General features: G+C 31.8%; 1 protein-coding gene across 1 annotated transcript; it reads right to left on the bottom strand.

The window, feature by feature from the left end:
• Positions 1-1,105: 1,105 nt before the first annotated feature.
• Positions 1,106-26,731, bottom strand: LOC148276143 (protein Flattop). The gene is made up of 4 exons (XM_088234702.1): positions 26,531-26,731; positions 5,250-5,466; positions 2,713-2,831; positions 1,106-1,188 (listed from the first exon to the last, which is right to left on the bottom strand). The coding sequence occupies exons 1-4, from the start codon at positions 26,555-26,557 to the stop codon at positions 1,177-1,179; spliced, it is 375 nt and encodes a 124-aa protein (XP_088090828.1). The 5' UTR covers positions 26,558-26,731; the 3' UTR covers positions 1,106-1,176.
• Positions 26,732-27,361: the final 630 nt, after the last annotated feature.

Here is a 27,361-nt window from a genome sequence, read left to right as displayed (position 1 = left end):
GTTTGAATTAGAATTTTTACTTTCCTTTTTACTCGAATTATGATTAACACTCGGGGATCTTTGTTTCTCATATCGAGAATGTTCTTCGCATTTCGGAACATCACATGCCTCTTTTCTTCTACATTTTGACATATCCTTTTCAAAACTCGGAATGACACGATCACTTCCTGAGCTATCTGACAGAACATTGTGCGAGAATATTGCGTTAGATCTCCCCGTTTCTACGACTGGGTCTTGATTAGGTGAATGAACCATTGCGAATACTGCCGGTGCTTTAGAACCATTGGAACCATCAATACGTTTAGGTCTTTTTGGTTCATCTCGAGGATCTTTAGTTCTGTAATCCCAACAGATAGCGAGGTCCATTGCTGTAGTATTCTTTAGAGAGACTTCCTTATGCCCCCCAGAAGTTGCAGGTCTGATCAAGAGTATATGATCTAAATCATGTTTGTTATGTAATCCATTTCCTCCACTTGTAAGCGGGCGATGTTCTTCAGGAAATGATCCCTTCCACGCTGAAGAATAGGGTTTGATGTCAATATCTTTTCCTGGTTCTTTAATTAGTTTGTGACTGTGTTTGGCAGCCATTGCATCTGGTAATGGATGATGTAAAAGATTGTCCATGTGCATTCTGCGAGCATAATGGAATCCTGTCATTCCATCAACCATCGGTAAAGGTATACAATCTTTATTATTACTAAGTGAGGTATTATTTGCTTTCTCAAGCATTTTGCTATTTTCTCTAACTGTGTATCTGTTGATTTCTTCAGCTATTTCTGCGCCATTTGTTAATTCTTCTAGCACTTTGTCTTTTGAAAACAATGGCGGAATATTAACACTCTTTTTGGGATCAGTCAAACAACCTGGTTGGTATTCCTTAACACGGAGATCATTATTGTTGGTTTGCTATATAGAAAGTATCAAATTTATTAGAAACACATTACCATTCATATATTTGCTTATTAATATACTAGTGCGCTTACCACAAGTGCTTTTTAGGTAAGATGACATGTTTGCTGTTTCTCATTCCTAAACTCTATATAAATAATAACAATGTGATTGATAATCGTGCACAATAAAAAATAAATAAAACTACAAAATAAAGTTTTATTATCTTATTTTATTTTGGTGAATGCGTGCACAAAACAAGATTCAAAAAAAATATTTTCATAATAATCATTCAGTACTCTGCAACAAAGAAAAACGGAAATTAAATTATTATACAATATATTTTATGTATTGTATATATAAAAGTGCCATTGTAATCTTAAATATTGTTAAAATGAATCACATGGTTACTAGTAAAAAATAATAATGTTTGACAACTAACATTATTTGTTATTTTACGAAACGACTGAGCAAGTTTAGCTATAGAGTTGGTGGTTAGTGGTAAGATTCCATAATTTTATATTATTGGCCAAAGACAGGGTAAGTAACTACAGCTGTGACTATTCTTTCAATAATATTTTCATTTTTATTATTGACATCGGACAATCATTTACATGTAATAAGTAATAACATATTGATGGTAAAAAGCATAAGTGACTATTGACAAAATTGAGTTATATATTCCACTTATCTAAAAATTTAAAGATGTGTCATATTAGCCGATACCCATGTATATCGAGCACAAATTTTGTCATTTACATAAAGAAAACTCTTATATGACTTTCTTAAATTCAACAGATTTATATCGCATAAAATTGGGCCTATTTTTTATGAATGTCATTTAGGTTTAAATTAAAATCTGTATTGGGTATTTGTCCTAAATACCCCTAATAGTTTTACATAATATCTATCTTACCTACATTCTTTTGGAATTGATTAAAAATAAATAAAAAATTTCATTTAAAAAAATCTTTAATTAACTCTACTACCAAGATGCATCAGTCATTAAGCCTGTTTACTGTTGATATAATACACTTACCATATTCACTTAGTAGTCTCAGTAAATAGGATTTAATACATAAAGTTTGGTATTTTGTTTGTGATGTTTAAAAGCTTACTCGCCTATGTTTATATGAAAGCGTGGTTCTAACTAATTTTAAAAAAATGTTTTTATCAATTTATTACAATCTAAGAATGTAATCATCATGATCCTTCCATCTAAAACCCAGTATAAAAGTTGTTAAAAAGCATAATTTACCTTATCTCCTAAATTTAAAAAAAGAATACGGTTTATTTCCCAGAAAGCAATCAAATGAGATCTTTCCCATACGAGAACAAAAATCAGATTGTGGTCTCGTGGCTAGTATCTCGGACTTACGGCATAGAGAATCAGTGCATAAAATAAGTCATTTCAGATTTTCAAACTGATTATTTAACTTTTTATAAATATATTATTGTTAAAGATTTATAATTGTCATATTTAGTTTATCTGCACTTAATAATGCATATGGCACTGTATTTCTACGCCGAAAGCAGCATGTTTCCATAATGTTTTTTTTATTAGAAAGTATGATAAACAATTCAACATTTCAGGTGTCAGCTGGGGATTCTGAAATATTGTCATGTAAAACCTTTTGAATAAACATTTCACATCTATTTTGCCAGAAGTCAAACCCATGACCTCAGGGCAAAGCAAACGTACTAACTTTGCTTTGCAATACCTTTTTAGAATTTTAATCCAGAACGTTTTCATGATATTTTACACGCAGACCTGTATTCTGCATCCCGTAAGTTAATGATTACATAGCTGAATATAAAAGTTACCTGAGCAGATTCTGGATTTATTAAATTTATTTTTTCAGGGCTTTTTACTAAATTCGGAGCAGACTTTGGAAGCCAATCCAAATAGCGGCCTGGAGGTGGTTCCTTAGTCAATTCACAAGCTGAAATGTAAAAAAAAACACATTATAAAATTAAAATTAAATAATAGCATCGTTCAGGTTATATTTTCCACATCGCATACATCATTCCCTTTCCGCACCTAATGGTACATAGGGCACTATATTGGTACACCAATCGCAGCGTATCTTGATTTTTTTATCACTCTGAAACCTATTTCACGTGCATGAGAAAAATGTATAAATGTAGAGGTAGCGAAGTCTGTATGCAAAGACAGAGTGGTATGGCATTCTATCCTCTCTACTTATCCCTACAGGGAAACGGCGTGATGGTTTATTTGTTTTTGGAAACTATTTAAATGAATCTATCGAATATAATTAATCCCTAAAGACTAGTGACTAAAGTATTTAACCGATGAGCAAGAGCCGCAACTTGTAAAAGAACGGCACCTTTCTTCTCAGAATTTCCCCTTGGCAAACCAAGCGCTGTATAAAACAAAATATGCAGCAGCGTTGGGAGAATCATTACCGCGCTTCTTCTACAGGTAAAATCACTAAAATGTTTTTCCCAATGCTGGCTGATGCAGCAAACTTCAGCCGTCATCACTAAAGTACTTTAGAAACGACCCAAATTTTTACCGGACACGAAACGATGAGATGTTACCTATATAGGTTTGAATAAAGGAATGATGACTATTGTCCATGGGATTATATTTTTTCACAGAGTATCGAACATCTGTTATTTTAGTGCCAATTTTTCAGTTTACAACGCCATAATCTTGAAGCAGAATGCAGGAAAGATGGAATATGCTTAACAGATATTCATTGTCGTTAAAAGTAGTTATCACGCGCTATTATTCTTGGACTTTGATTGGGCTCATAAAGGTAATAAACCATAATCAGTGATTGAATATCCCATTTCCAAGATAAACAATAATGTTTTTTTCAGAGTACCTTATCCTTGTACATGACGTAAGTAAGGCTCCTAAATACAGGGGTCCATATATATTTTTTAAAAACTAACAGATGTGTCCTACCACTACCCATCCTTACCTACATATGGCGAGGAGACTGACTCTAATTAAATATTCTTCTCATAAATTGGAAGTTACACAGCTATGCTTGGAACAACATTAAGAGTTCGAAAGATAAATGCTTGGATCCGCAGTCTGACCAAAGTATGTGATGTGGTGGAAAAGATTAGTTGGTTGAAGCGGAAATGGGCAGGCCACGTTGCTCGAATGTCTGATGATAGAAGACAAAGCTCGTTCTTGAGGGGATACCGAGTAATACAAGGCCCCAAGGACGCCCACTAATGAGATGATTGGACGATATTCAGAGGTTTGCCAGGGGTCAGTAGATCAGGACGGCGCAGAACCGGAAGATTTGGAGGAGACAGGGTAGGCGTATGTCTTGTAGTGGATGATGACGATGATGATGATTTAAATTAATTTTTCAGCTTCTGACCAAGCGCCCTTGTATTTATTTAGTAAAAAGGAACACAATAAAATGACGAACAAACATTCAAAAAGTGATTTGTCACAGAAATATAAACTTTGAAAAATGAAGAAAATATTTTTTTTACTACTCTTAAAAGTCTGTGGTACATAATTGCTTTGCGCGCGGTGATGTAACATTGTGTTACTACAAGCAAAAGACGGAATATTTTTAAGTTCAGACATTAAAAAAAAACATGGAGACTTACTGTTAAATAATTCCTTTTCCATAATTTACAAAAATAAACATATAATAATTTAGCCCTGTTATGGCAAAATAAATTAAAAATCATAAATACGCTGGTCATCTTACGTGCGTGCATGTACCCCCCACCACTTTCAATAACCGACTGAATATCTTTTCTCACAAACACTGGCCACAGAACAGCGTCTCTGTCTTTCTTGTTATGAGTCTATCTTCGTGCTCTCTCTATATTTATTGGCGTCACATTCATTCTTCGCGTAACAAGGATAATTTTTTTTCTTTATTGGAATCCAGCATAGTTATACAAATTTTACTTTCCAAATCCGGTGCGAAAATGTCCATTTGAAGATTACAAATTTATCATTTAAAAAATAAAAGAGATTATATCAGGTCTTGTATCGTATGTAGACTAGTGTGACATCACAGTCACACAAGAGTTAACAACACATGCATGAACTTTAGGACATATTTTATTTAGAAAAAAAACGCGCTTTGAATGAATAGTTTGTTTTTTCTCATAAATATACATAATGTGAACTATAAAATTTTATATGAACCTATTTTTTTTTCAAATTTAGACAAATCAGTATTTGTTATGTTTGCTCCTCAATTACAAAAAATAGTACTTAACATAATATCCTAACTCCAACTCCAAACTCCATGGCCAAAAGCCATGGAGTACTCCACCATTTACTTTTGTAGCGACTATATTATCAGTGATTATATAAATCTTTATGAATATGTATTAGAGGGTGTGTTTACCCTTTTCTCTGGAGATGTTATCCGGGTAGTCCCAAGCAGTCGGATAGTGCTTCCAAGCGGGGGCTCCGTTCCGGGGAGCCCTTGGTAGCAGGCGGCCCCGATCGTCACTGAGGAAGGTCGGTAGCCCCGCCGCCGCCGGAGGCGTGCGAGGGCGAGACGGAAACCAACGAGGAACTTCCCAATTTCGGAGACTCTTCGGTGCGAATGGACGCTCGTACTAAAAATTACAATCAACTTAAATAATTCAAATAAAAAAACAAGAGGAGACATTTTAAAAATTTGTTTTAGAATTTCAACGATCTGATTTTCGTACTCATCATCATCAGCATTCCCTTTCCGCACCTAATGGTGCATCGGGCTCTGCATTGGTACACCAATCGCAGCGTATCTTGATCATTTTTGTTACACGAAGGTAAGATGATCAGTCTTACGCTTCAGGTACCAGTCCAGGGACTATGAAATATTCTGGTGTGAAAACACCTTTTTTAATAAATATTTCATATCAACCATGTCAGGAATCGAACCCGAGACCTCTCGCATGGTAGGCAAACGCGCTGACTGTAATAAAAATACTACCGTACTAGATGAAATAATTTATTTTAATTTTAAAAGATGCCCTATGTTAAAAAATTTTTTACTCTCAAAGTATAAAAAATGATGTTTTATTTAATGTTGTCTGTAACTATTAGTGACCGACTGAAGTCTCGGTTTTGGTTCGGACAGTTTTGGCCAATAAAACTAGTTTCGGCCGCGGTTTCGGTTTTGTCAGAATTTCGGACCTCTAGTCTTTAGTTCTTATATTGTTTTAATGAGGAACTTCAGCCCTACGGGAAATTGGATACGGGTAAAAACGCGGGGTAAAAATTAGAGCATTAAATTGTACTGCAAAGTTTCTTGAAAATGTACAGAAAAAATAATAAAAAATACTTTGATAAAAACGCAATACTTTAAATGACGTCACTGGTTCATGTGAATCAACCTATGATCTGAGAGCTATGGAAGATTTCCGGTCTGCTTGCCGCTTCTGGACCAATAGGAAGAACTGAATGAGAATAAGCGGAAATGAACCTCTGACGTTACACGCGGAGTTATTTCAGAAATACAAAACTTTAAAAAATCGTAGCGCCGATAATACGATATATAAAAATTTTTTAAAAAAAATTTGACTTAGTTTAACAGTCTATTAACAAATAAAAAATTTAAAAAAAAACACTGAACTTCCTCATTGCTTCATAGTTAATAAGTAAACGTTCTATAGCGTACATCGAAGAACTGTTACACATAAGCTATATTATGCATAACATAACAGCGAACCAAAAAGCGGTAAAAATAAACTAAATTACCGATTAAATTTATTCTTTTTATTTCATTGCGTATTTTATTTAACGTTTATTTTAATGAACTTATAATGTTTAATAATAAAAACGCCTACTTTTGGGCGTTTTGAAGTGACTTTTAACTTATTAAAAAAAGTTTCGATTTAGGCCGAAACTAGATCGGAAGCCGAAATTCGGTTTCGGTTTCGGCTGATTATCTCGTTTCGGTCGGTCACTAATAATTATTGTTTTTTTTTTGCCCTTTAATAATAAGGAATATTTTTATGTTTTTTTTTTCTTTTTTATTTTCTTTTTTAATTACTATATAATAAAAAAGTACCCTATAATCTTTTACAGAATATTTTTTTTTCTCTTTCTTATATTACACAAAAATATTATACCTATCTATTTATTATAGGAGCAAAAATTCACAAACATTTCTTGTTTACCCACGAACAGGCCATGCCTTTGTGGGATTTTTTTGTTTACTATTTTTACTGTTAATATGTATTTCACTGCTATGTAATTATCCTTTATTTTTTTAATATTCTCTTTTACCTCTTATGTATATTGTAAAAAAACAAACATATTTAAATAAATAAAAATATATTTACGGACTCGTTCAATCTATTTAGTTGTAATAAAATACGTTTGTATATAGGTACAGGTACGATTAAAATAACTTTAAAAATAAAGCTAGTACAAAAAAGACCTCGAGACGAGATCAATCTGTCTGTCTGTTTAATTGATTGTTTAAATTTAGAAAGACTTAAACCAAGAAAGTCAAGATCCTGTCTCGATTTTACAATATGACACAGTCGGGACATCGGTTACAAGATAAACACTGTATAGAGAATTGTAAAATATAAATAAATATATTTAAATTAAAGACGTGAACTAAAAAAAAAGGTTTTTAAAATGCATAATATTTTTATTTATTTTCAAAAGATTTAAAAACATATACTAAAAAAAAAAAAATGTTGGAAGTTTATTAAATATATTTTATTGAATTGAGTTGGCGTTTTGTAGAACTCCGTGTTGTAATCTCAATATTTAAATCAAACACCGATTCGAGATTACTAATTTTATTTTTTGAAAAAAATAATCCGATTTGTTTCGCCCAATTGGTACATTTTTAAACGTATCCTATAAAAATCTAGTACCGGTTCAAATAAAATGATGTTAAATCCAATGAAAATACTATTAATAATTAAACAGAATGGTATTTAACCCAATTAAATACTACATTAGTGGTAGGCAGAGAGAATAACACGTCATTTTGATCTATATGTGCGTACATACCTCGCTTCCTCTACATTTATACATTTTCTCATTCACGCACGACTATTATTCCGACTTTTGTCTTGTCCATTCTCACGCATTAGATATTGACAACCCTTGCTTTCGCTTGTATATAACGTAAGAATTTATTTAGTCTCCCGCCAGTCTGACAATGTCAGCCCCGACGAAACCCGAATGTAAACAATTATACAAGTTTAGCTACTTAAATAATATTTTAACGCATCATGCTTGGTGTGAAAAAAAATGTACACTAAAATCAGTGTATGATTTAAATATTGGTTAAAGTAGTTTTTACATAATAAAATAATAATGAAAACTTTTAATTTTACCTTTTGATTAATAAACAAACACCTTATAGGCTTATATAATGAACTAACTTGTTTTTAGAAATTTTATGTTCACTTTTTTTAATCAGTTTTGAAATTCGCATAGAAAATTACGTATATGAAATATAATAATTCATCAAACGCATAAACACAACCATTTCTAGACAAGGCTACTCCCAAACTGCGAACAGGCGTTCGGGCGTTCGTCGATACTGAAAACCGTTTGAGCTGAAATTCGGGCTGAAAATGCTAATAGATATTCTAGTCTAAATTTCATTACTTTCCATCTGAATTCGCCTTTCTGAATGTAAATAATCTACCCGTAATAGGATAGCAAAATGAACATTGAATTTTATTATGCCCATTTGACGTTCGACGATCGTCGATCCACCGAATAAAAAATACAGCGAGCGATTATTTCGATATGATTTATGGTTATCTTCTTTTTATCGTTAGAAATTTTGTCTAAATAGTCATGCGATTTTCGGACGCACGAGTCAATTTTTTGATTTATGCGAGAAATTGTAAAAAGCGTTTTTTTAAAAAGGAAAAATAATTATTATGCACCTATCTATATTTTTTTAATTTTTGAAGCATAAACTTGATGGTTATTCATTACAATTCAAATAAAAATAAATCAACTTTATTTTTAACCATTTTTTTTAGTACTCAACGGTTTTAAAGTATTTTGATGTCACGCTATATTAAAAAAATGAAATATGGTACCTACAATAAAAATCTAGAATCGATTTTTATGCATGGGACCCATCTAGCATTGTTTTTTATTTAAAACATGGAACTGGCAGAAGAAGGATGAAAGCCGAGTGAACGCGATTGAAATGCGATCTCTTAGACGAATGTGTGGGAAATCAATGTATGACAGGGTTACGAATGATGAAATCAGGTGAGAGTGTAAATCTGAGTCAAGTATAATTGATAAGATTAAGAAAGGGTCTCTGAGATGGTTTGGTCACGTAGAACGAATCGACGACGAAAGAATGGTAAAACAAGTATATATGACGAAAATGAACGGCAACGTGAGACGAGGACGACCAAGGAAGACGCGACATGATCAGATAAACCAAAATCTTAAGTCTGGTCACGTGTCAAAAGCAGACAGAACCGAAGGGGATGTACGACAAGATGTATGAATGTGGAAGAAGCTAGGAATGTATGTCAGGATCGACGTGTGTGGCGGTCCATTCTCTCTGCCTACCCCTACGGGGAAATGGCGTGATGGTAGTGGTAGTAGTAGTAGTTTATTATACGTTTTTTACACCGTACAGTGTAGAACGTATCCCTCGTGTAAAAAAAGGTTCCAGTGTAGTTAAATATGATTTTTCAAAAGCCTGGGCGTTTTGTGTAATATCTACAACACTGTAATCAAGCCTCTTGGCTTGTTGCGGTCTTAAAAAAATATCAATAAAAGATTGTCGTATTATTTATTACTCTCCAGTGCATTAAATACCAGGCTTGTAAAGTGGAAATAAGGGAGGGGAAGAAACAACCCTTTGGCCACGTGCCACATGATTACACTTGATTGCAGCACTCGCCACAGCGCGCACCATAGCGTATGCTCTCTTCATTACTGTTATTACGATGGATAACTTATATAGCCCCGTACTTAAAGTCTTTCACTCCAAGACCGCTTACATGGTGTTTCCAAGCCAAGCCACGAAAATATTCCTCTAAGTAATGTTTTTAGGTATCCTTTATCTTGGCAACGATTTTTTTAATGCATTTGATGGTTGGAAAGGCTGTAGTAGAATCCCAAACAAAAACGTATTTTTTATGAATTGTGATAAAGCAGTTAAAAATACTGAATGCAGTTTAACTCGTGTTTTAGTTTATGAGCACCATCCCTCAGTTACAGCAGTTCCAGGAATAAGCGAGCAGCCTGTTGGCCACATGTCCGGCTATTATATTCTACCTAATTACTTTATTACTTTCTACATAATTATATCATCTTAACGATCGGTAAGATCATCCATACATATATTAAAAAGCGCCGGAGACAGACAGCCTCCTTGTTAGACTTCAGATTTTAAATAAAAATAATATATTTAAATTTATTTCAACAGAGAGGGAAAACGTTTTTGAGAAGGGATTAAGGAAGTCTAGGCATTTATAGGGCTTATGACCTGTCATTGGCTGGTTTAAGTGGCCTACTCTACTTTCCTCCCTATCTCTCTGCTTCCATGAACATTTCAATTTAATTGTAAAAAATCACAACCAACAATAAATTATTCGATGCAGGTAGTAGATGTAGGTGTAGATGTAGATGTAGATGTTGTGTTCACATATAATTGATCAACAATATCTAAAGATAACGTTGTCATTATTATACCAATTTCGTATTTATTGTTTATCATTTGTTCAAGTCAAAAACATTCCAACGGTTGTGTAGATTTGATTATTCACTCTTTTCACAAAAGTGCTATTATCTCAGTTTCACTTTTCTACGGCTAGCTGCTTTCTGCATAACTACATTCAAGTTTTCTTCCGCTTCTTCTCGGTCAGTTCTGCCGATTGGTCCGTTAACGGCAAGTAAACCGGAAGTCTTCCACAACTCTCCTATCATTGATTGATTCATATGAACTAGTGACGTCGTTCAAAGTAGTTCTTTTTTTCTTTTTTTTTATTCGTGCATTTTCAAGAAACTTTGCCGTAATGCTTTATTTTTTACCCCACGTAAAGCTAGGGTTTCCTAGGACAACGGTGCCCGTATCTTAACGACCGTAGTGAACGGTGATGCGGTAGACAGCCGTCGTAACGGTGACTAGAAAGTGATTTCCTAGGAAAATGGTGTTGATAACACCGTTTTCCTAGGAAACCACTCTCTAGTCACCGTTACGACTGCTGTCTCCCACATCACCGTTCACTGCGGCCGTTAAGATACGGGCACCGCTGTCTTAGGAAACCCTAGCTTAAGAAAACATTTTTTGTATCCTATTTCCCGTAGGACGGAAGTTTCTCATTATATAAAACAGGTGTACACTTTACGTTTGAAAGCATCATGTCACTGAACTTTTTACATAAATTTAATTGAGATATTTATTCAACCGTCATTGGGTTCGCAATTAGCGATAAATATGTCTTAATAAGAGAATCGAATTATTGCCAAAATCGAAGGAAACTCGGGGCACGCTAGGGTTGCCAACGCTCCCGAAAAATATATACATGTATTTTTTTATCTCCCGACTCCCGGAACGCAGCTTAAATATTCTGAAATCAGCTACGATTTATTGTGAGACGTTCGTGAAGTTGTGGCGAGCGAAAAAAAGGGCTAGACTTGCATTGGATCAAAAATGAACGAGGTAAAGATTTAAAATAAATAATGTTGCTACATTTATTCTTTAATCCCAATTACAAAATAATGCTGTAGTTAGGCGTGTTTTTAGCATAATATACTTTCTTTTTTTTTAGTTGTAATCGGTTTGATGCAGTTTGCGTACAATGAGAAATATATAATATGCGTTCACTTATTTAATATACATATGTTTGTAAAAAAAAGAGCTAATTCAAAGGCATTGGATTCTGTGCACAGTGAAAAAAATGCAATTTAAAAAAAACACACCTATCTGTAGAGATGTTTTGCACGAATTATTTTCATAATTACGTATTGTGAATGAATATAATGCATGTTTAAAAAAAATAAACGTATGTATTTTATTTTAATTGTTTTTTTAGATCCCGTATTTTCAGTCGATTGAATTGGTAAAGTTTGTCTGAGTCCGGCGGATGAAGAAAACAGTTCTGCAGTGTTTTCACTCGTCCAGGTTTTATCATCATATTTGATTTTCGTTTCTGAATTGCATACGTCTTTAAATTATGACTTTATTTGTATTTTTCAAATGTTTATATTTATTTATTTATTCATTCATTCAAAATTACACTCGTTTAAATATAAATGAACTTATTAAGGCTTTTTAGGCTGTGCCCGTGTCAAGCCATAATAATTAACGATAAAAAATATATAGTAAAATTAAGCAGATTAAATTATAATGACATGTGATGCAATATAAAAACAATCCAGAAAAACAAGGTATATATAATAAATAATAAAATACATTGTAAAAAAAATAATCAGATATAAATATTAAAATATAAATTTTACAAATGTAGATTCATACAAAATAATAGTATCGTTGAACTCAACAAAATAATATTAAAATATAGTAGCGTTGAAAAAAAACAAAATAATAGTTTTATCGAAATCAATAGAAAAATAATATATATTTAAACATAATTGAAATGATAATTGAGTTATGGTTTCTAGAAACTTACTCTACAGTAAGAAATAAGAGTAATAAATAATACGCCAAATAAGATTCAGTACTAAATTAAATAATACAAAAATACACAATATATTAATATAGTAAAGGCATGGCTAGGTACTAATTACTTAACTCTTAATAAACCTAAAACTAACTTCATTCCATTTCAAATCAGTTCTAGAAACTATTCACAAAATGCTTATCTTAACATCAAACTACATGATAATAATTGTCTTCAAAGTGCTCATTGTAATTGCCCAATACTGGATAGGACAGACAATGTCAAATACTTAGGAGTTATTATTGATATAAATTTAAAGTGGAAACAGCAGATTGAAAATATTACTAATAAACGTAAGAGACTAACGTATATATTCAAAACAATTCGAAATATGATTAATGTACAAGAACTTTTAAATATTTATTTTGCATTGTGCCAATCAATTTTGGAGTACGGTATAATCGGTTGGGGTGGTGCGAGTGACACAGTTTTAAATAGTGTATTTGTTGCACAAAAATCCATAATTAAAATAATACTCAGAGTCCCGATACAGACATCTACTGAAGAAATATTCCATATATCACAACTTATGACACCAAAACAATTATACGCTAAAACAATACTCACTTATAGATTAAAAAACTACTCTTACTCAAATGAAAGACATAACCCCCACAATACATCACACACAAATAATACAATCAGTAGATCCTCAACACATAGACAACTTAAACAAATACAAACTAAAACCACTTTCGGACAAAGGGATTTTGAGTATTATTCAATTAAAATCAATAACCTACTTCCACCATCTATTAAAACAATAAATAATGAGAAAAGTTAAAAAAGGCTATAAAAAATGGATAGTGGAGTTAGGTAGAAGTAAAATGGATTGTCTCATTCGCCCATACCAATATTGAATCAACTGCTCCACAAGTGTATAGCTTATGTTAGGTTTTTGTTATTTTGATTGTATGTTTTGTAATATAAATAATATAGATGTACGTATATACCTAGTTTTTAAAACAGTCTGAATATTTTGTTTATTATCTCGGTTTGTTAAGTTAGTCTACTTTGTTTATTCTCAAATGTAAAAACATTTCAAAAAAGTATATTGTTAACGTTATTTTTATTATTAATTATGGTTTGTAAGCAAAAAATGTGAATAAATAAATAAAAAAATAATGAAAAAACATGAAAATATCAAGATATATAAATTTGTATAAAAATCATAATAAATAACAGAATAACTCAAAATCTCAAATCGTCAACAATTTAGTTAAGAGTACTGTACGTAGAGCACGTAGAGATGATCGAAATACGCTGCATTTGAATCAACAGTGCCGTGCCTTATGCACCATTGGGTGCGAATAAGGGTTTGCTGATGATGACGAGTTGGCAACCCTGGCACCACGGCCTCCAACTTGCCTGAACTTTATATCTCCTTCGCGTGCCCGTATACAAATAACAATAATCGAATTTGTTCATGACGACACGGAAGTCAAAAGGGCTATGAGAAGCCACGACAATAATAAGGCAAAAAAACGCAGCGATAGCCCGCGTTTCCACAGATGATCGTTTTGGTTTTTCGTTTTTTAGATTTCATGTCGTTTTCTTTTATCTGTCTCGTCTTAATGGTACTGGAACTTGGCAGTCTTGTTGATCGAAATGTAGAGAAACACTTTTGATTAAACTTTCCTTTATTTCTCTCACAAATTTAAAAGTACAACAGTAACAAACAGGTAAATGTCGACTACGAAGAAAAGGAGTAAGAAAGTAGAAGAAGCGAGGTCCTGATGCACAGAGTAATACGGCGTTCTATCCTCTCCGCCTACCCCCGCGGGGGAACGGCGTTAGTAAAAACCGTAGGTGCACTGAAGATTACATTATTCAATGCAATACTTAAGTTTTTTTTTTGCACAACAACAGGCCAGGAGACCCAATTACATCATAGATCACCCAGGCTTGAGAAAAATCACATTGAATTTTTTGTGTTCTCACCGGGAATCGAACCCGGAACCTTCCGTGTGTGAGTCAAGCGCCTTGACCACTACACCACGAAGGCCGCCTAGTAACACTCTCCACTGGTCTAACTATCTGTTTTACTGTCTCTTAATTCTGACCACAATCTGCCAACAATCTGACCGTGTTTTCAATGCATTTCCCTCTTATAAAGGAGAACAATTAGTTTGTTATGAAGCAAAATGGCCGGCGTCAAGACGCCATTGTTAAAAATAAATTCGTCTAAAACAAAACTGCGTAATCCCAAACGTGACAAAATTCTATTTCCTTTATATGAAATATTACTACGCAGCAAATCTAAAAATTTAAGAGCTTTACATACGAATTGCATTGTTCAAAGAAATAAAGTCATACCCAAATATATTTTTCTAAAGCGCCCTGTTTTACCTACTCTTACAATGTTACAAACACAATACAATTGTTTCTTATTCATGACACAATAGTCTAAAACTAACGATTAGGCAAAAGTGCATCTTTTAAGCTTCAAAACTTAAATACAAGTACAAGTACAAGAAAATGTCAGTATTAATTACGTCATACTAAAAAATATCCATGCGCTTACGCGATAAGACAATCAGAATATTCTAGTAAGCCAAATACAAAAATTATATATGTTTAGAAATCTACACATAAAAGGTCTAAACACTTTTCTTATGTCGCTGTTGCGTCGCCCAGAGACGACAATTATTGCTATTGTGATAAAATTTCATTTTCATGTGAAATTTATTAGCTCAGCATGTTAAATATTTATATTTCTAATACTTACTAGAGGCGGCAAAAATATGAAACAGCTATGTTAAAACCGTTACTCTCCCGGAGGAGCAAAAATTATTATGCCATCACATACCTACATGTATTTTTTTTATTATAATTTTTTTTTTTATTGAAATAAACGGCACTTAGTGCCTTTTACATATTAGTTGCAAATACAGTCATATACATAAATGTGTGTGGAATTATGAGGAAAATATAGCATTCAAAACATATTAATACTAAACAGTAATTTATTATGTCGTATCGTCGTATGTATATAATATTTAGTATGTCACCCGTTATCCGCTTCCTAAAACATCCCCCTTGAATATCGCCATTTGGCTAGTTCTTGTCTTTACAATACACGTTTTTACAAAAAACAGGGGAGAGGCGCAGGCATAAAAGTGACTTGACATATTTAAAACGGATTAGAAATTAGGTTTAAGGTTTATTTTTTAAATTAATGATGTCAAATTACGGTGCGGCAGATTCATACATAGAAAAACACCTTAGTTTAGTAGTTTATAACAAGTCGAAGTTATTTTTAAATATTTTAAAGTTAATCTAACCTCAATGTTTGTTTACAAAATACCTCATAGCTTAAAACCCCATTTTATTTACATAATACGTGGTACAGTTCATTAATAAACTTTGCTTATGTGTGAGTAACAAACATTTTTTATTTTAACACTTTATTGAGTATATATTTCAATTTATTACATATCGGGGGCTTAGGGTCATAAGGGCGAAACTACAAAAAATGCTGTTTTGTGTTAAGTACTAATCTGATATCCAAACAAAATATCCTGTCAGTGACAAAAAGATGAAACTCATCCGATAAGTAGTTACCTAGATAAATTTGTGTGAAACTACAAATGAAGCGTTTTGTTTAAAGTCAGAAGAATAAAACACCTTTTACATCATTTTGTTAATTTACTAATGTAAGCGCAAGTTAGGGTCATATAGACGAAAGCGTAGTTTCATATTTTTGTCTCTAAAACATTTTATGCTCTATTAACTGTATTTTTTATTTTATTAATTTGTTACCCTTAAAAGACAGTATTATTTTTTGAAAACTGTTTTATCATTTATCTCAAAACTGTGTTTTTGTAGTTTCGCCCTTATGACCCTTAACCCCCGATATAAGGGCAGGCATATTGCCTTAAGGCAATTTTTTCCTACTTACCCAAACCGTTCAGTTTGAGAAAATTACAAGTACATGGACATTTGAGTGGGCAGATGATGTATGAAGTTTTTTTTTATTTCTTTAAAAAGTCATGTCCAATCAATTTAATCCCAGTCAGCGAAGAATTCAATTCCCATTAGATTACCTTCTTTCATCAAAAAGATGCTAAAGATACCAGAATACAGAGAGCTCCTTCGGGTAGCTTTTTTTCTTCAGCAACGAGCAATCTTCCGTGGATGCCGGCACCTTTAAGAAGACTTATGTCATCAGTCATCAGGTGTGCCATATGTGGTGGGCAAGCTGCTAAATCTTATCCTCTAAGCCCGAGTCCTTAAAGTATCGAGCTGTTAGGTAGGTGGGTGTATGACGTATACGTATATTATATTATATGGATACCAACTAGTATGTATTTATTTAGAATACAAGGAGATGAACTATAGCTAGAAGCATTAAAAAGTTTAATTAATGCCTCGTCACAGGTTGTTCCCAATAAAGTTCATATAGAGAAAAAAAATAAAAGTAAAATGATAAAAACTCAAATATATTGTATCTTTCTTATTCCCTTCTCAAACTCATCTTTGTTGAAATATAATTCGATTATTTAGATGAAGGGAGTGCGCCCTGCGGGCTTCCCTTAAGGACAAACCGTGCCCGGTTCGTGAGAGGACGACCGAAAAAATAACCTACCCAGAACACGCGACAACACGGCTTTTCGATTGTCGTAGATATTATTTTGAGTAGATCGCTAGAAGCGAAGACGGTATCGTAATCGGTATAGCTGGGATATTACCAACAGACACGCACATTGCAACTTCGCGATTCGTTTCAATTTGCAAATTCGCCATGTCAAACAATACCTGTCCTACATTGTGTTTTGGGTTACCATTGAAATCTGTATTATCAAAAATGATAGCCTGCCTAAATGCATATTAATGTATTCTTTCGGCATTCCCTTCGTGAAAATCGAACCTATTATTCTATCAAATGGCGCAGCAAGACAGCTAATCAATGTTAATTTATTTATTCAAACAGTGGCCTCTTAAACCAGCCAATGGCATGTCATAAGCCCTGTAAATGCCTAGACTACCATATTCCCTTCTCTAAAATGTTTTCCATCCCTGTTGTAATTTGTTAATCATAATGACTCCCTAGGGGGGGATATCCAGTCCTCGGTTAGGTTTTTTTTTTAAATTTTCTTTGTTATTTTATTTATTTATTTTATTTTATTTAATTTTACAATACGCCCAAGGGGCATTTACAAAAAATATACAGGTAAGTACAAACATAGTGCGTAAAAATTTAAAAGATAAACAATGATTTTTTGTATACATTTAGAAACAATAAGAAGCATACTGCCATGCAAAATAAAAAGTGAAACTTTACATAGTAAAAAAGGAAAAAAAAAAATTATATGGATATAATAACAGTAATTGAATTAAAAAGCAAATTGTAAATAACTTGTAAAGAATTCAAACAAAAAATAAATACATTTTCATATACTTATAAGTATAAAAAAATGGTATCAACAAATTATTGTTAAAAACAAATAATGAAAATTAGTTAACAGTAAGTATATATGTGAAAATAATATAATATACGGCACACAAAAATATTTGATAAATTAATATCAGAAAGAGATAAGATAATAATAATACACATCAAAAACAGAGAAAGAATTGTATGAAAAAGAAAGTTTTATTACGACATTAATAATTTGTTTCAAACAGTGCATTTAAGAACGTTTTAAAATTGATAATTGTCGTATCAAAAATGTCTATTTCACAAGTAAATTTGTTGGCTAAGGAATGTAAACGCGGAATCGGAGTGTCGTGCATAGTTAGTACCCACGTATGTACTCGTAGTTGCTAACAACTCCGTACTTCTAGTGACTCGATTAGGTATTTTGAAGTTAATGAGTTAAGTTAAGTTATGATCAACTTATTGAACAATTTAGCAGAGAAATAATATTTGCACCTTTGAAAAATATTGTATAATAGGGAGGAATATAGCAATTTCAATATTCCTTACAAAATCAACCGAAAACACACAATATAATAGTTTCAATAGTAATAGAAAGCTGTTAAATATCCATATGTTAGAAATTAATGGGGTTTCTTGCCTATATCCTAAATATATATACATAAAAATGCGTAAATTATTTTACTGTCCGTTATTTGTACTGGGTGTCGTATTGTATTATTATTAATAAAAAATACTTCTAAGTATGATCTACCAGTCTCACCCCAGGGTTGACGTACGGATGGAGGGTGTGTCTCTTGTTCGCCATATTTCACCCCTAATCCTCTAATCCTATTTGTAAGCCCTACAACCTACAACACAGCAAGTGCACCTAAAGAGAGACCTGAAGACCACTTGATTGTCAATGGAACTGAAACTATAGCCAACATCTGTCAGTTCAACAACTAGTCATAAATAAAACTAAATAATATTAAGGCCCAATACACGAACTAGCAGGCCGCCGACTCTAGGACGCAGTCCCACACCCCGCATATAAATATATAGTTAGATAATTTATATAGCGCCATTTTTTTTAAAAACCACCTCAAGGGCGCTGTACATTTAATAAATATCCCAGTACGTCTTGCAGCTACAAAGCGTATGGACGGTTGGGATTCTAGTTACTCGTTTTCAATTAAGATCAATCAAAAATTACAACAGATAGGAGCTAGATTACAGGACGTCTTGCAGCTACAGAGCACATAGACAGTTAGAAATTCAGCCCCCATTTACACATTTTAAAAATTGACAAATAAATTTAGTGTATTAATGATATTTAAAAAAAAAAAATGAATAATAAAAAGGAGTAAGATTACAACACGTCTTGCAGCTAAAAAGCGCATGGACGAGTGGAATTCCAGCAAAGTTAAAATGATATCAATAAATTTATAAAAAATAGAGCATAGTAGTAAATTGGTTAAGTGCTCATGCCAAGAAGTAAGCAATAAAAAACTAAATAAATCAAACACTGTTTCAACTCCATGGTTAACAAAAGGAGATAGATGTCCGAAGAGAAGATTTTGTAAACATTATTTTTCAAAAAATTAGAATACAAACTGACATGCGTCCAGCTTAAAGTATTTCTCATGTTGGTTCTATTTATTTTAAAAGCCGTGTAATATAATTTTCTATGGAGACTGGCCATTCTAGTGTTTGGAAATATTTCCGAAGCTGATTTACAGAGAAAATATAATTAATTGGAAGTGGTTTTAATGCATTTAGGTTATTATTTAACTTATTTTGTCTGAGATTATGAAATTACGTTTTAAATTAAACAATGTCTATAATAGAAAAAATATGTATCATTTTTAATTTACCTACTCTCCGGCTATCTCTATGCAAACAAATATGTCAATCGGTCCCTCCGCTGAGACGTGAAGGAAACACAAACAAACACACTTTCGCATTTATATTATTAGTATGGATTATCCTCAAAATAAATAAAAGATCGATGTAGGGCATTCCAATAACGAATAGTATATTGAGGAATTCCAGCCCAATCCGGAATTAAATTTTAAAAATGTGTTCGTGTACACGTAAATATTTAAAAAATTTGGAGTAGGATGAAATATCTCAAAAAGGCAAGCAAAAATAAATAAAAAATTGTTTAAAATAGTATTCATTTTAAAATCGTAAATAATGACGTCACTCCTTATATCTACGTGTAGTATTTCCGGTTTCCGCTTTAAAGCCCCCGCCCCGCACCTTGTAAGGAACGTTTTGACCATAGAAAAAAAAGAGTATAGAAATCCGGCAAATAATACTTTGTTGACATTTCAACCAGAGATTATGTCAACTTTCTAGGTTTTTCTAAATCGAAACGTTCGTAAAAACAACCATAACATAGAAATGAGCAAATTACGATAAACTAAATGAAGTAATCAAAGCAATATTCTATAGATTCTTGTCAGTTTTGTTATTGGCTGGAGAAATTCAACCTACCGCGGTCAGTGAAAGTAAGAACGTCAACCGTTTCATGACGTCACTACTGAAAAGTGACACACTGATTACAGTCATTTGGCGCGGTATATGATAAATGTAACTTTAAAAAATCATATCTTTGTAAATAATCTTAATAAATAACGCACAAAAAAATGTATTTTTGCTTAGTTAAATTGTACGCTAATAGAAAATAAATAAATTAGAAAACAGTGGAATTCCTCATTGTATTACTATTACCCATAGGAAAATTAATGTTTAAAAAAATGTTAAATTTTTTGAACATACATTTGTAAATACTTTGGAGCGCGAACGTTAAATTGCGTTGTTCCAAGATTGTTCAGTGATCTCCCACAAACCATCATTAACATGAAAGATCTTCAAATGAAAAAAAAGAACTGAAGAAATATCTTTTATTTTATTTTTTTATTTTTTATTATTAAGTTTTATTCATTTTAACAAGTAAATAACATACAAAATTGTATTTTTGTTCCCGCAAAGCCGAAGCTTGTCTGCGGGTTACATTACATTTTTTTTTTTTAATTTTTAAGTAAGTACATAGCTTAATAATCATTAAAGAATAAGATATATTTATACACTTAAGTTTCACTTGCTGTTTAATAATTTTTTGACTATTTTTTAAAATGAAATTAGGTTTTTTTCTTCGCGATTTTTGGCTGGTATTAAATTGTACAGTTTTGGTACTACACTACTCATTGTTCTGTCACCATAGTAGTTTTTCTGTCGTGGTACCATCAGCTGCTGTGCCGATACTTGTCGGGTCATGATCTGGTGGTTTATTTTGGATTTGAAACTGCAATCGAGGAAGTGATCTGTCATTATCTTATATTGACACTGTTTGTTAATTGGCAAAACGTTAACAAAATCAAATAATATTTTATTGTTGTCTTTTGCCTCATTCTTTATTTTTACAGGTACGATAATTTTTAAAATTTGTACCTGTAAGTTCAAGACTCTATCCGTATAAGATTTAAAACTTAATCCCCATATTCTTAATCCATATTGAATAATTGGGTCAACTAGCCCCAAGTAAACTAGTCTTAAAACTTTATAGTGCCTATTTATAAATAAATTTGTAAAATATAAATAAAATAAATTTAATATAAACCTGTCATAAAAAAAAATGTGTCCCACCGAAAAGTCTTAGTGGGTAACATATTCTTGTATGTATTTTTTTAATTATAAAATAAACGCTGCTCTGCAGCACTGAAACTGAACTACATTTTTTTCAATAAAAATCCCGGCTTTATAACTGACAGCTCCATATTGTAATTCCGGGCTTCTTTTTACGAATTTTATTTTTTAAACGAAAATCATTGTGTACTGTATGTATTTGGTAATCCGGGATTATGACATGTAAACAAACCTGCAAAGCTAATGGTAGCAAATATGTCACATAAAGGAAATGACATATCACTGCAACTGTCCACGTGTGTTACGAGTACTCGTATGTTATGACACAGAGCTGTGATTTATGAGTGTTATGTAATCCTCCCGTAAAGTATTGTTTGAGATGCAGTTATATTTTTTATCAATCGGATGGTGTAGGGGACTGTGAACTACAAACTCAGTGGCGGGTATGTTTAATTTTTTTTTTTTAATTGTTATCGATCATGTATACAAGCATCATGGCGGTCCCCGTAATGTAATGGCTAAGGCTCTTGCCTCACACACGAAGGGTTCCGGATTCGATTCCCGGTGAGATCGTAAAAAAAAACTGATTTTATCAAGACCGGGTGTTCTGTATATTTTTTTTATTTTTTTTTATTTTATTGAAATAAACGGCACTAAGTGCCTTTTACATATTAGTTACAAATACAATTAAATATACATACATGTAAGCATAATTATAAGTAATACATAGCATTTAAAACAACATTATTAATTAACAAATTAAGAAAGTCTAAAAAAGATAAACTATATAAAATAATAAAATATTACCAGTTATAGAATTATCGATAAAAAAAAGATAATTTGGTATTAGAAATACTTTGAACCAGTTTAAAAAAAAAATAAGAAAACAATTTTGAATAACATTTAAAAAAATATATATATATGTATTACTATTCAAAACTAATACTTAGGTAAATAGTATATATTTATGTATCAAAATATATAATGATGTAAAAAAAATGATGAAGAGAAATATTTTGTACTTATAAATTAATTCAAGAAAAGAAACGAAAAAAGAAAAAAAACACTAATAAAGAAATTTAAACAATTCTTAACAATAGTAACAAATAGTCACCTAGAACTATTACCAATGAAATAAAGAAGAAGAGCATAATAATTCACTACTGTTGGTAAATGGGCCTCGTTGACTGTTGTGGCGCATAAATAAAAATAATAAATATTAAATAAAAAAATAGTGCATTGAAGAAGTTCAGTGTTTTTTTTTTCTTCAAGCATTTGTTAATCGACTATAAAACTAAGACAAAAAGCGTCTTTTATTTATTTTTATGCATAGTATAGTATCGTCGTCGCTACGATTTTCCAGTTTTATTATTGTTTAATTACTCTACGCGTGACGCCTCTTCGGTGAGACAACCGAAAACGAACCTAAAACCGGAAATCTATCACAAAACTCCATCATTAGTTTATTAAGAAGAACTTGAGACGGCATTTAAAGTAGTAATTTTTATCACTTATCCATTGTTTTTCATACATTTTAGACAAACTTCGCAGTATAATTAATCTGCTGCATTGACATGTTTTTATAATTTTAAACTACTTTTGATTACTTATATTGTACATGTATTTGAAATCAATATATTGATGCCCTTACTATGTGTCATTAATTTTGAAGATGTTTTTTAAATTGAAATAAATTTAGTTTCGTCATCGGTTCTTTAATCCCTTAAAATATGTATGTGTATATTTATGTTTTTCCTTTTTAAAAAATGTTATTATTTTATTTTATTTTTACATCTAAGCATGTTTTTCATCCTTTATTTTAATTCTTAACTTTTAATTACTTTTACAAATTTTCTTCGTTTTTTTACTTTAATTTTAATTTTTAAACAACTTCTATTTATGTTTATTTTCCTTCTCTTTTTTGTACTTTAATTAATAACCTTAAATATAATTATTATATAATATGGAAACTTCACTGGTCTAACTGTGTAAAATATAAAACTGTACTGTATGTTTCCTAAATAGAAGAACATAAAAAATAAAAAAAAATAAAAAATGCTTTAATTTTTACGGCGCCTAAGAAAACATTTTATAAATCCAATTCCCGGTAGTACTGACCTTCGTCATTGGCGGAGTTATAGTTGAACATCAGTTTTTAATCCATATGCCAGCTCCGTCTATTAGCGGAGCTATCGTTTTTACACTTTTCCACAAAAATATGTACATATTCTTTTGCCTTATTTTCCATTTTTTTATTATTTGATCTCCGAGCCATGTTCATTTTTTCGAGATTTCAACATTTTAGGCTGGCAGTTAATGTGGCAAAATATCTATCGAATGAAGCATTTTTATTTAATTTATACTTTATTGAGTTAATTCATAACATCTCAAATATTAATACAAACTTTAAATAAATTACAATACGGAAATATCAATCAATTTTACTACAAATACCGCAAACAATATATGAAATGGATTCAGAAAAAAACAATTGTATTTTCAAAATCAATATGGATATTGTGGAGAAATGTTTTCATATACAGCCTTAAACAAAATTAAAAAATATATGTCACTAGAAAAATGCGACACGTTCGGCATTGATAGTTGTGACGTCAAGATTCGTGACGATGTTCTGTAAAAATTTGAATAAAATGAACATAAATCGTGACGTATTAGGGGCGTGACCAATACAATAACCGTTTTTGCGGGAATCCAAAATTACAAATTTAAATACGTTTTTAATGCTACTAATACTAGTACCAAAATTATTTTTTTACTGGACAGTATTTCATAAACCCTTTTTACTTTAAAAATGTTTTTAAAAAAAGTGATATTTTCCTATTTATATCAAAATTTTTCAAGAACATATTTTTTCAAATTGATTTTAAATATATCAAGGTTTTTTTTTTCATTTCTTTTATTTCTTCGGGTACAACTCATTGCACAGTTTTAAACCCTTGTATAATGAGTTTTGAGATACTGTTTTTCTCCTCATAAATAATCTTATACTGTTTTATCTCTAATTTCTTACGTGTGGTATCGTTGGTTAATTTTTTTATTTGACTTAACCCTTTAATTATTTTATAATTGAAAATTGCAATTTTATAGACTACTAGCGGACCCATCAGACGTTGTCCTGCCCGAACGTTGGCTTCCCTGCTATTAGCTTGGAAAAATACTTCATTGATAAGTAGGTATTTTACTACCTGTTTGTGATTAAACTCCAAACCTTAAAATTGATAATATTAAAAAATTTCATTTAAGTAGGTACCTAAGTACCTAGGTACTTGTTTACAGTTGAATTCCAAAACATAAAATAAATATTTTTTCAAATATGGCATTCTTTTTGCAAACGTCAAACTCCGGTCGTCTCACCAACAAAGGGGTGTACTTATGTAGGAATACGATTTTTTAAATGTATTGAATTTAATATTATTTTAGTGTTACCAAAAATCCAATAAAAAGAAACAAATGGGTGGAAATTATAAGTAATTTAAGGAAAAAATCTGATTGAGATCCACAAAAAACAAATGCTGTTTGTAAACATTCAAAAACAAACTTGTTTTATACACAAAAAAAACATCTTTCCATATTTTTGCAAATAAATCTCCTCGAATGCAACCCTGGTAGATCGATGAATTAAACATTTATGCTCCTAACTTCTTTTTTACATATTCGATTGAAGATTTTGATATCTACGAACACGCACAGCGCAAAGATCTATATTTCTCTGAAAACCGCACGTAAATCGGTTAAGCCGTTTAGGAGGAGTACGGTGACATCACACGTACAGAGGAATTATATATATATATAAAATTTAAACTAAGCAAATAAAAATTGGATTTCTTTAATAAAAAAAGAATTAAAAACCGCTGAACTTCCTCATTGGCGGAGTTGGGAGTAAACCTGTTTAACCCTACGCGCCGCCTCTGCAGGGGGATTATGTGAATTTATGGGGTGTAAATAATATAAAAACGTAGAAAGAGGTACCGGATCCCTCTTTGTATAAAAAAATTACAAGTGCAGTGTACTTTTCATTGAATTGACAACACCCCGTTGTTGGGAAGATTACACTAATAGGCCCATTGATAACAATACAAAACAAATTGCAAATAAAAAGTACGTCTTTTACAAAATGGTACAACAGAAAAACTTAAGATAAACAATATTTATCTTTTTTTTATGATTACCCCTAATATTTTAATTTTTTGACCATTTTTAAAGAGCTGTAAATAACTCATCATTAGAAAATGAGAATCAATTTGGGATAAAGTGGGGCTCGAACCTCGGACCTCTGATTTGTGAGTCCGCAAAACTAGCCACGGGACCACAACGCAATTCAGTAGCATTAGTTGAAAAAATGATAGAAATAAAATGAGTCGGGTTGTGGTCCCGTGGCTAGTGTCTCGGACTCACGGATCAAAGGTCCATGGTTCGAATCCCACTCTACCCCAACTTGATTCCCATTTTCTAATAGTGAGTTATTTAAAACTCGTTGAAAATGGCCCTCAAAATGAAATATTTGCGTAAATTATAAGAACGCAAATATTTCGTTTTTAAAAAAAAAATCCAAACGATTTGTAATTTCAATCATGAAAGCCTTTAAAAATATAGTTTCAATATATATATATATACATTTAAATTTTTGTTTATCAAACCAATCAATCATAGATGCCCTTTTTTTATTTAATATAGTATACTGATTAAATTACATTAATCCCTTTGATATCACTAATATTAATTAATCCATAGCATGATTACTGTATCAGTACATAACTTCATTGTTTTTAAGAAAGCTGTGACATTATCTAGTGGCAATGATATGCCGTGATGCGGCGAACGTAACAAGATGATCGTCTTAACGGTGATCAGGGCCCGTATTACAATGGGAAGTTTGCGTTTATCTTAAATTTTATCTACGAAGTAAAATTAAGTTTTCTGTACACAAGTAACGATAGCATGATAACTGTAAAATAAGATGCTTACCTGACCAGCACGAAAGTTGTACGACATTTTTTTGTAACGCGTACAAAAACAATTATCTTGATTTAACAAGTATCTAAAACGTTTATTAATTTGATTTTTATTAAAAAAACAAACAACAAAGAGAACACAACCTGAGAAATGAACACGCAGATTCACAGAATCATCAAATAATTCAAAATTTAATTTGACAGTTAGCAGTATTTCAATGTTTTTACATCAAAACGTTCGATACTTAAATAATAAGTACGCTTGACAGAAATTTCCAGATTTGACGGTCAATAACCGAGCGACCGTGTTACATCTTACAAAGCTAAAAATTAAACTCTGGAAAAATTTTAGGGACGCGCATTTTCCTGTCTGGATTCGAGGATATATCGGCCAAACAGGATGCGCAACTATGGATACACGGGTATAAAAGAAAGTTGTATTATCCTTTACGGGAAGTTTTGCCTTTGATTCCAGACTTTTCCACCCCGCGCGGCAGAAACGCGAAGAAAATGACAAAGAGAATTCATTAAATCGATAGGAATGCCTTATGTACATATAAGTAGCCACGAATTTGTAGGTTATTCAATAAATACCGCCTCATAACATAAAAATACACGTAATATCGAATAGTTTAAGTTATGAATAAGCTAAGCGTGTTGGAAAACTTTGTTTTATTTAATATAGTTAGGTACCCTCCTATGTAGGTACTAATATAAACTTTTAAGTTTTGCAACACCACTCTTTAAAGATGTTCTAGGTTTTTCGATCTACATATTTTGACACGTTTTTGAACCGCCTTTGAAAGAAAATCTTCATAATAGTTTTTAATTTATTTTTTGAAGA

Source organism: Micrasema longulum, unplaced genomic scaffold, assembly GCF_059751315.1.
Source record: "Micrasema longulum isolate JH-2025_06_02 unplaced genomic scaffold, ASM5975131v1 h1tg001268l, whole genome shotgun sequence".
NCBI lineage: Eukaryota > Metazoa > Arthropoda > Insecta > Trichoptera > Brachycentridae > Micrasema > Micrasema longulum.
Note: the sequence above shows the minus strand (reverse complement) of the source record. Positions and strands in the feature narration are given on the sequence as shown.